General features: G+C 39.4%; 1 protein-coding gene across 2 annotated transcripts in view; it reads right to left on the bottom strand.

Moving 5' to 3' along the window:
• Positions 1-1,083: 1,083 nt before the first annotated feature.
• Positions 1,084-11,596, bottom strand: part of pamr1b (peptidase domain containing associated with muscle regeneration 1b) — a 161,650-nt gene continuing 151,137 nt past the window's right edge. For both annotated transcript variants that reach the window (XM_059536953.1, XM_059536952.1), the window contains 4 exons: positions 10,616-10,682; positions 9,045-9,277; positions 8,110-8,453; positions 1,084-2,461 (listed from right to left, as the gene is read on the bottom strand). In XM_059536953.1, coding sequence (XP_059392936.1) covers positions 1,907-2,461; positions 8,110-8,453; positions 9,045-9,277; positions 10,616-10,682 — 1,199 coding nt within the window. In that variant the 3' untranslated portion in view covers positions 1,084-1,906. The remainder of the gene's footprint in view (positions 2,462-8,109; positions 8,454-9,044; positions 9,278-10,615; positions 10,683-11,596) is intronic.

Genomic DNA, 11,596 nt, shown 5'->3' with positions numbered 1-11,596 from the left:
CATTAGATCACTCACAACCAAATAATTTATAGAAAAAGAAATGATCACAGAGAATAGTTTTGATGTTCTCTGCTTGACATTACACACAAAATTACACACTAAATGTTGTAGTATGTTATTCATTTTAATTAATTTTGTCACTGCAGTCAATATCCATGAGTTATGATCCTTAGCTGAGTTACCCCAATAAGAAAGTATTGAAAAATACAGGACCATCTTAATAAATTAGAATGTCACGGAAAAATTTATTTATTTCAGTAATTCATCTCAAATTGTGAAACTCATGTATTAAATAAATTCACAGACTGAAGTAGTTTAAGTTTTTGGTTCTTTTAATTGTAATGATTTTGGCTCACATTTAACAAAAACCCAATCTCAACAAATCAGCTAATCAACTCAAAACACCAGCAAAGGTTTCCTGAGTCTTCAAAAGGGTCTCTCGGTTGGTTCACTAAGCTACACAGATCTGACAGTTGTCCAGAAGACCATCATTGACAACCTTCACAAGGAGGGTAAGCCACAAACATTAATTGCCAAAGAAGCTGTCTGTTCACAGAGTGCTGTATCCAAGCATGTTAACAGAAAGTTGAGTGGAAGGAAAAACCGAGAGAACCGTAGCCTTATGAGGATTGTCAAGCAAAATCGATTCAAGAATTTGAATTTGAGTGAACTTCAAAAGGAATGGACTGAGGCTGGGGTCAAGGCATCAAGAGTCACCACACACAGACGTGTCAAGGAATTTGCTGAACCACAGACAATGTCAGAGGCGTCTTACCTGAGCTAAGGAGAAGAAGAACTGGACTGTTGCCCAGTTGTCCAAAGCCCTCTTTTCAGATGAGAGCATGTTTTGTATTTAATTCGGAAACCAAGGTCCTAGAGTCTGGAGGTGTTGGTCCATTGTGTTTTTTGAAAACCAAAGTCACTGCACCCGTTTACCAAGAAATGTTGAAGATACTGATTTCATTTTCCAGCAGGATCTGGCACCTGCCTACGCTGCCAAATGCACCAAAAGTTGGTTAAATGACCATGGTGTTGGTGTGCTTGACTGCCCAGCAAACTCACCAGACCTGAACCCTGCAATAAAATGCAGATGAGCTGAAGGCCACTGTCAAAGAAACCAGACCACCTCAGCAGTGCCACAAACTGATCACCTCCATGCCATGCCAAATTGAGGCAATAATTAAAACAAAAAGAGCCCATACCAAGTATTGAGTACATGTACAGTAAATTAACATACTGCACTTTCCAGAAGGCCAACAATTCACACACACACAAAAAAACAAAAGCACATAAACATTTATTATTGGTCTTATGAAGTATTCTAATTAGTTGAGATGAATTGGTGTTTTTTTGTTCAATGTGAGCCAAATTAATCACAATTAAAAGAACCAAAGACTTAAACTACTTCAGTCTGTGTGCATTGAATTTATTAAATAAACGAGTTTCGCAATTTGAGTTGAATTAAATAAATGAACTTTTCCACAACGTTCTAATTTATTGAGATGCACCTGTATTTGTAAATACATACATATTTTATACATCTTTCAATAGTGCTTACAGTGGTAAATTCAACATTACAATGTATGTACAATTTTAAGATTTATAGTCAAAGCAAATATCACCTGAGAGACTGAAGGCCAACTTGAATGTAAGAAACTTTTTAGTGTTGGTGTTTTAAGACTTTTTCCTAGAACATTGAAATAATGTTTTAGGACTATGTTTTTTTAGGACTATTTCCCTTATAATGGTTACAATAAGGTTTAAATTAAGTCCATGTCTTATATATGTGCACTGCATAGTCCAGTGTATTTAAGCCTATACATTAATGCAGTATTATAATGGATAGAAGAAAATTTATTACAAGAAATAAATGAGACAGAGATAAGATGTAATATTGTATGTCAGCCTATGTCATATTTTCCTCTATAAAGTTGACAAAATTAGCAACATGAGTGTACACGGTGTAAAGTTCTGGATCGCAGTTTAAAGAATCATATCCAAAACTGACCAACCCTAAAAGTTTCCACTCCTGTGAGCCCTGTTCATGTGGAGGTGTCAGACGGGATTCTGTGGAGACAGGAGGCAAAATAAGAATCCCTCCGGTGTCAGCTGGGCAAATGTTTGACTTTTCTGCGCCAGAACCCTGTTGCCCACACAGCATGTTTTCAGAAACACTGATAGGAACACCATAACTGGCATATTCCTGCTCACACTGAACAACATCCCCCAGAATCACTCGGCCCACACGTGCTTTCTCAGCATCTCCAGCCTTCTGGTCAGGTAAGAGGGACCAGCCTGTCACCATTCTTTGTCTGGAGTCTTCTATTGTATCATGAGCATCTGGTAGGCAGATCGGTAGCACATATTCTCCAATACGAGCCTTGTCCAAGAGCTTCAATACAGCCACATCTGAATCCAGCACCAGGGGATCATAGTTTGGATGTAGAGTGATGGAGGATACCTGACCAGAGATGAGATGTGAAATGAATAGAAGGATATAGAAAAACATGTATATAATTATGCTGTAGTAGTCAAAACTTGGGCACACATTATTAAAATGTATGCTTTCCAGGAACTTAAAAAAAACCTTTGCATGTAAATATTTCACATAAAAGTTGAATAGATATTTATATACAGATATTCATTAAACAGTCACCTCTTGGGTTTCACAAAATAAAGTTTGTTTGGAATGACACGTTGTGCCACGTCTTTAAAATTCTAACACATTATTGTCTATAAGTGTACATACACCGGCGACGCAATTCGACATCTGTCCGCGGCGCCCAGCTAAGACTCAGGATGCTGTTCAAATTCCTGCCCCACCACAGAGCGCCATTTGCATAATTTTATATTAAATAACATCATATTTACATTACATTATACCAAGATACCACTGCTGCAAAATAATATTTCAATTAGTTGTACAGCTTGAATAAAATGTAAACATATATAATTAAATGTATAACAAATGTAGTCCTTTTAATCTTTTAAAAGATTAAAATACAATAATATAAAATAATATCGATATAAAAACTGGATGACGAGTAATTTCTTAATGCTAAATTCTGAAAAAACAGAGGTGTTAATTATAGGACCTAAAAACTCTGCTTGTAATAACCTAGAACACTGTCTAAGACTTGATGGTTGCTCTGTCAATTCTTCGTCATCAGTTAGGAACCTAGGTGTGCTATTTGATCGCAATCTTTCCTTAGAAAGCCACGTCTCTAATATTTGTAAAACTGCATTTTTCCATCTCAAACATATATATAAATTATGGCCTATGCTCTCAATGTCAAATGCAGAAATGTTAATCCATGCATTTATGACCTCAAGGTTAGATTATTGTAATGCTTTATTGGGTGGTTGTTCTGCACGCTTAGTAAACAAACTACAGCTAGTCCAAAATGCAGCAGCAAGAGTTCTTACTAGAACCAGGAAGTATGACCATATTAGCCCGGTCCTGTCAACACTGCACTGGCTCCCTATCAAGCATCGCATAGATTTTAAAATATTGCTTATTACTTATAAAGCCCTGAATGGTTTAGCACCTCAGTATTTGAATGAGCTCCTTTTACATTATAATCCTCTACGTCCGCTACGTTCTCAAAACTCAGGCAATTTGATAATACCTAGAATATCAAAATCAACTGCGGGCGGCAGATCCTTTTCCTATTTGGCGACTAAACTCTGGAATAACCTACCTAACATTGTTCGGGAGGCAGACACACTCTTGCAGTTTAAATCTAGATTAAAGACCCATCTCTTTAACCTGGCTTACACATAACATACTAATATGCTTTTAATATCCAAATCCAAATAAAGGATTTTTAGGCTGCATTAATTAGGTAAACCGGAACCGGAAACACTTCCCATAACACCCTATGTACTTGCTACATCATTAGAAGAATGGCATCTACGCTAATATTTGTCTGTTTCTCTCTTGTTCCGAGGTCACCGTAGCCACCAGATCCAGTCTGTGTCCAGATCAGAGGGTCACTGCAGTCACCCGGATCCAGTACGTATCCAGACCAGATGCTGGATCAGCACCTAGAAAGGACCTCTACATCCCTGAAAGACAGCGGAGACCAGGACAACTAGAGCCCCAGATACAGATCCCCTGTAAAGACTTGTCTCAGAGGACCACCAGGACAAGACCACAGGAAACAGATGATTCTTCTGCACAATCTGACTTTGCTGCAGTCTGGAATTGAACTACTGGTTTCGTCTGGTCAGAGGAGAACTGGCCCCCCAACTGAGCCTGGTTTCTCCCAAGGTTTTTTTCTCCATTCTGTCACCGATGGAGTTTCGGTTCCTTGCCGCTGTCGCCTCTGGCTTGCTTAGTTGGGGACACTTCATCTACAGCGATATCGTTGACTTGATTGCAAATAAATGCACAGACACTATTTAACTGAACAGAGATGACATAACTGAATTCAATGATGAACTGCCTTTAACTCTCATTTTTGCATTATTGACACTGTTTTCCTAATGAATGTTGTTCAGTTTCTTTGACGCAATGTATTTCGTTTAAAGCGCTATATAAATAAAGGTGACTTGACTTTTATTTTTCTCTTGAGACATTTTTGCATACACAAAATATTACACTATTTGCCTGTGGTGATTACATTCAATGTTGACGGCAGCCACCATTCACAACCATCACAACACACTTCAAGTCATTTAAACAGTGGAGTAGCGGGCCGAAAAAGATGAAAAACTAATCAATGATGCAGGGAAACACCCAGAATTATATGCAACCAACCACTGATTCTTCAAAGACAACATGAGGAAAGTCATAAACGTGGAGGAAGATCGCGTTTGTCAGGTAAGAATGTCTCATTTTCGATCTGAGGTAAAATGTTCAGTTTAGCTTCTTTGTGTTTATTGAGCAAACAAATCTACAGCATTAGAAATGTTGAAATTGCTTATAATAATACAAAACAATTGATGAATGGCAATCTAGAATGCTAATGATAATCTAAACTACATTATAACACATATTCTTTTAATTAATGAATGTTCAAAACTCAGGAATTATCAATTAAAATAATATATTTAAAATAATAATAATAAATGAATTAAAACTCATCATCTTGCTGCTCAGAACTTGATTTGATATTGAGCTCCAGCGTATAGAATGTGCGCGTCCGATGTGCGATACCTCAAGTTTGCCTACATGTGGTGCGATGCAACACGGCGCTTCTCATCCGGTGTGCGACCATCTTTAGAAGATGGTTACAGTGGCACATAAAAGGTTTTATGTCAATACCCCAAAAGATTGCAAAGATAACACCTAACGTTTTGCTGTCAATTTTTACAGAACTGCTTGTCATTACTTTCCCTTTAAACTATTACACAATAACAGTTAATGTAGGTATGTATTCTAATAATTTTTGTTTTGAAAATTATGGAAATATGGTGCAATTTTTACAGCATATTTACAGTATAAAATTCTGCATTTTATGACAAAATTAAAATCCTCTCATAGGGGAACACTGAGTATCATTCTCAGTACTCAACAGGGTGTTCAAGGCATCTAAAAAGACTGGTCTCATTGTGGTTTTAGGCCAAACTATTCAGATGTTAAAATATCTGAAGAAAAGATCTATTACTCTATGGTTTGACCAGTAGGTGATGTTGAGTCCAACTGCTCAGGTACTACACTTTTTCGATGTTTTAAGTATAAACAAGTCAAAAACAAGAGGGGGACAAATCTGGCAGGCACTAAGAAAAACATACCGTCTTAATGTCTTATGCTTCTCAAATAAATGTAATGTTTTTCAAAGGGTATTTAGAAATGTTTACTGGAAAACAAGTCTAAAAAATAATTTAAAACTCGTAAAAAAATATTTTCAACAGCAAAATACTTACGATAAGCAGACTTTAATTTTTGCTCGACAACTTGTGTTTTCATTTGTTTTGTCATAGTTTTAATTGATGGTTGTCATAGTTTTAACTGCAGGATGGCGGTGCATACTCTCCAGTTTTTGCAATTTTTCAGTATTTTTCCTGCTTATCTCGGGTCTGTTTGTACTGAACAGCTTTTCCTTAACATCTTACTCCCGACAGGAGATTTTGGATATTGGTGTGCACTTTTCCAACAGTTTTATCACCAATCCTCGACTCATCCCTGAGATCTCCAGTACACCCGAGGCTATGCATGAGTGGAAGTGCTCTCAGGCGGCGTCAAGATCGTAAACAAAGGTGGGGGAAGTGCGGATGTCTAAGATTTTCCTTGCTAATGTGCGGTCACTGGTGAACAAAACGGATGAGTTACGACTTCGCATCATCCACAATAAGAGAGTTTTGGATTGCAATGTCATGGTTTTCACAGAAACTTGGCTACACAGTGACATAACCATTAATGCTATTAAGCTAACCAGATGCTACAAGCTCCGGGCAGATAGGACAGCAGATGACTCCAGCAAGACCAGAAGCGGCTCAGCTAACCTAGAGTTTCTCATGGTTAAGTGTAGACCTTTTTATCTGCCACGGGAGTTCACATCCACCATTATAACTGCAGTCTATATTACACCAGATGATAATGCTAAGCTTGCTATGAGCTAATTGCATGCGGCCATTACTAAAAAACTTCATCAGTATGTTTCCTTCAATGCTAGAGGAGCCAAAACTTTGGATCATGTTCATACAAACATTGATTCAACTTACATCATGACCCCCCTCCCCCACCTCGGTCAGTCTGATCACCTTTTTTTGTTTCTCACCCCTAAGTTTTCACCCCTCATCAACCGTGTAAAGCCATCAGTGAGGACCATCAAAATGTGGCCAACTAGAGCAGACTCTTTACTTCAGGACAGATTTCAACACACTGACTGGAGTATGTTTGCTACTTAGGCTGCCTGTGGCTCTTACACGGACATTGATATCTATACCTCCTCTGTACTGGATTACATCAACACCACAACATACCCTAATCAGAAGCCATGGATGAACAAGGAGATCGGACTCTTGCTGAAAGCCCGCAACATTGCCTTCATGTTCAGGTCTACAGAAAATCCAGGGCTAACCAGGAAGGGCCTTCAGAAAGGCTAAGTACTTCTACAAGTTAAAGGTAGAGAAACACTTTTCCAACTCTGACCCCTGTCGCATGTGGCAGGTCATCCAAGTCATCAGTGACTACAAGCAATGCAGCTCCACTCCAACAGTCACAAACGTCTCCTTCCCTAACAAGCTATATGTGCTGAGCCCATTCCTCTACTCCCTCTACATCCACGACTGCAAGCCTGTGCATGGATCCAACTCTATCATTGAGTTTGCAGATGACACGATGGTGATTGGCCTCATCAGAAACAACAATGAGACTGCCCACATGGAGGTTCAGCACCTGGCCGCATGGTGACAACAACCTGCTCCTTAACACCAGTGAGACAATGGAACTCATTATGGAGTTTGGAAAGAGGAAATGAAGCACGCATGACCCCATCCACATTAACATGATGGTTGTTGAATGTGTTTCCAGCTTCAAGTTCCTGGAAACCACCATCTTGGAGGATCTGTCCTGGACCACAAATTCCTCCCGCCAGGTCGAGAAGGCTCACCAGTGCTTCTTCTTCCTTAGGACACTGAAGAAGAACCAGTTGTCTTCAGCCATCCTGGTGAACTTCTACTGGTGGGCGATCAAGAACATCCTGACCAACTGTATCACAGTCTGGCCTGGGAACTACTCAGTTGCTGACCACAAGGCACTGCAGAGTGTGGTGAAAACCGCCCAACGCATCACAGGGACAACACTTCCTGCTATTGAGGACATCAAGAGAAAACACTGTCTACATCAAACTCAAAGCATTCTTAAGGACTCCTTTCACCCTGACCATAGACTGTTTATCCTCCGGCCCTCTGGGAGGCGCTTCAGGAGCCTCCGGACAAGGACCAGCAGACTCAGGAACATTTTTTTCCCTACAGCTGTGCAATGACAATAAAGTTTAATCTAATCTAATCTAATCTAATTGTAGGTCATTTTTAAAATTAATAAAAAATGTACTTTAATAACTATTTTAATATTAAAAATTTTAAATGTACAAAGTAGTAATATTAAAGAATGTGTAGGAGTGTCCAAACTTCTGACTATTAGTGTTCTTTCAAACTGACCCGTAAACGCTGCAGTCCCTTGGTCACTCTCAGATCACTGCGATACTGTTTGCCAAGCACTACCCTGATTTTGGCCGTGTCAAGTGGATACAATTTTCCCAGCTCTGTGACACAGTGGGCAGCTACAACCACACTTCGCTGGTTCACCAGGGCTCCACTGCAAACAAGCTGCCAACCATCCATGTCACTTTCTTCTTCCATCAGTTCAGTGTTTGCTCCCATTGTCTTGGCCACACTTAACTTCCCTAGTTTGCTTGCAACAGGCAAACGGTAGATGGCAGCCAGCCAGGGCCAGTTAGTCTCAGAAGGGTTCTGAGGGTCAAAGTTTGTCAGCTTCCCACACACTGGCATGGAGAGGGAGAGAGAGAACAAAAAATTAAAGGAAACAAAAGCAATGAATATTTTGATGATTTTATTACTTCCTCGAGCATTTGCTTGTGGTGATGCTCTGATACATGTGTATGGATGTGATACTTTCCTTCTTTAAATCTTGCATTTAACAAGAGTATTTGGCCCACTTTCAGAGGCTCACCCTAAAATACTGGCAGATCACAAACACTTTGCAGATTTACATAACTGCTGCTCAATGGTAGAGCTTTGCTTTAACAGTGCAATAGAGGTTGAGGGTTGGATTCCCAGGGAACACACATACTGGTGAAAAATTATAGCCTGAACAAGGTCAACAATAAGTCACTTTGGATAAAAGCATCTCCGAAATGCATAAATGTGACTGTGTTGGCATTTAAAATGAAAAAAAAAAATGTCAATAGAAAAAAAAATTGTTAAATTGCTAATTTTCTTACAAACCTCCATGATTTTTATCACATGAAATCCAAATTAAATTATAACATTTAAATGATGAAATTGATCTCTTTAATAAAGACCTCTACACCGCCTCCATTGTTTTTTGTTTTGTCTGTCATGTGTACCCTCACCAGGCGAACAAGAGACATGACGTCCACTCCACTTTCCCATCTTCAGACAGGTTCTGCGTGCACTTCCAAAGTGCTGGTAGTAAGGTGACATACACTCATACTCAATGTGTGTGTAGACATGATGAAACCCCTGTGGGAGCGGGGGCATGGTGAAAGGAGCATGGGTGGGCTGCACTTCCCATAAGAAATTGGTCACTGCAGAGGAAGAATAAAACTTATGCACAGGTGTTTTCCTGGAAACACACACACACACACACACACACACAAACAAGAGACAAAACAAGGACATCGTTTTAAACAAACATACATAATTAGTGAAACACAGTTTACAGTTCACAAATTTACTTGAAAAATTTGCTTTGGAATGAATGGGAGAATTATAGTCACAGTAATGAATTAAATGGTTCAACTTTGCATATATGATATAGAGGGTTTTCACGGCGCGTCATCAATCCGGAAGTCGGCCATCTTGAAGGCACAGAACGTAAACAATGCCATTGAAAGGAATCACAAATTTGGCTGATTATTGCTGCTGAAATTTTTTTTGAGTTTTGGTCTGTACTAATCGGTTGCATAGGTTAAAAACATTTCGAGTTATGTCAAAAGTTAAAGAGAGCAAAAAAAGGGATTAAAGAAGGCGTTTGTGGTTTAGAGAGGTACAGTTACAGCATCAGCTCATCAAGCAGATGCACATGTGTAACGTTAAATGCATTTTTACAAAAAGCTCATCCACCGCTGCATTCAGGACACTCTGGCTCTTGAGCAACCTGCTCCTCAGGTGATTGACCTTGGCCACCAGCTGGTCCTGCTGCTGCTTAATGTGCTCCAGCAGGAGTACATAGTATTATAGAATAATTATGTTATAGCGAACATGCTTAAAGTCGCTGCCGAAACAAGGCTTTTTATGGTTGCAGAGTGCCAGACGAGCAGACAATTATTATTTTTGAAACCAGCGCAGCGCGGAAAAAAAGCTTTAACGTTACATACCAACCAGTTCTGCAGCTCAAGACTCAGTAGTCCAGCGCGTCGGCTACACATTTCCAAGTTGTAAAATTTTAATAAAACAACATATCTATCACAAATGTAAACACCTCCATCAACGTAACGTCATTCCCGTATTGAAAGAGCTGCATGGACACACAAATCAGATCTGAACCGTTGTGATATACAGTCTGGACATCATTATTTTAGATCAGATTCCAATCAGATACAAAGGTAATCCATAGTTAACTACGTCAACATTTAAGCCATAGTCGACGCTTCATTTACACATGTGCTGTATCTATACCTCTATCAACCACAAACGCCTTCTTTAATCAGTTTTTTGCTCTCTTCTCTTTAACTTTTGACAGAACTCAAAATGTTTTTAACCTATGCGACCGATTAGTACAGACCTAAACTCTAAAAAAATTTCCAGCAGCAATAATCAGCCAAATTTGCGAGTCCTTTCAATGGCATTGTTTACGTTCTGTGCCTCCAAGATGGCCGACTTCCGGATTGATGACGCGTCGTGAAAACCCTCTATAGTAACACTCTGCCATCAGGCATGACATAGTGCAACTGTCTAATACCTGGATGGGATATGGGGATGTAGAACTCTCTGTTTGACCAGCACAGATACTTTGGGCTCTCGACAGGCTATAAATAAGAATACAGACAAACATCTTAGTTTTGAATTTATTTTTGAATTGATTATGATTAAAATGTTTATGTCAGTACAATATTTATGAAAATAGATGGTCAGATTTATATTTTTGGTTTGAGTATTCTCTATGAATGTATTGGGTTTCTTTTTTACCAGCAGCTATCGCTCTGTAGCACCCGCCTTGTTTTCCATCTAAACAGAGCTGAAACAGCTGGAAGACATGAAAGAGTGGAGCATGCCTGCTCATTTCATACCATAAGTATGGGGAGTGTCTGGCATGCAAATTCCTCTAGCCAGTTATCACTGGCCTTTTTTGAAAGCATCAGAGATTTAGGGCTCTCAAGTGCAACCCCTAGTGTCACTACATTGAGCATCTAGTTCCCTCCATCAAGGAACAGAGATTACAACAGTAACTGAGATGTTTCCTTAGTTTCCATTCCAACTCTGCTTAGATTCAGTGAGCACTGAGACAATGTAGTGACACTAGGTCCCTTTACAAAATTCCACAACCAGCTGAACTGTGTTACAAAGTTTGCCGTTGCAGATGCTGGCAAGATACTGCGGGCCTGGAAGCAATTACCACATCTTAACCCTCTCAATGTCCAGAATAATAAATAAAAAATAAATTTACAGCTGTGAAAACTCTTAGTTTACACTATGGAAAATACTCTTTTTCCATATAGGGAAAAAACGCTATGAAAAAAAAAAAACTACTTTGAGGAGAGGACAGTATAGCTGCGTTTCCACCGCTGGAACTTTACCCAGGAACTAAGGACTTTGGGCTGGCACTCATGAACCAGGATCTGAATAAAGTTCCGACTTCAGAAAGTCCCTTCTTGCACGGTAGTACTTTTTCAAAGGTCCATAACTTTTGGGGGTGGGACTTGGGCGCTAAACATGCTGATTG

The sequence above is a fragment of the Carassius carassius genome, chromosome 43 (assembly GCF_963082965.1).
Source record: "Carassius carassius chromosome 43, fCarCar2.1, whole genome shotgun sequence".
In the NCBI taxonomy this organism is placed as follows: Eukaryota; Metazoa; Chordata; class Actinopteri; order Cypriniformes; family Cyprinidae; genus Carassius; species Carassius carassius.
The sequence above is the reverse complement of the archived record's forward strand: the minus strand, read 5'-3'. Positions and strand labels throughout refer to the sequence as shown.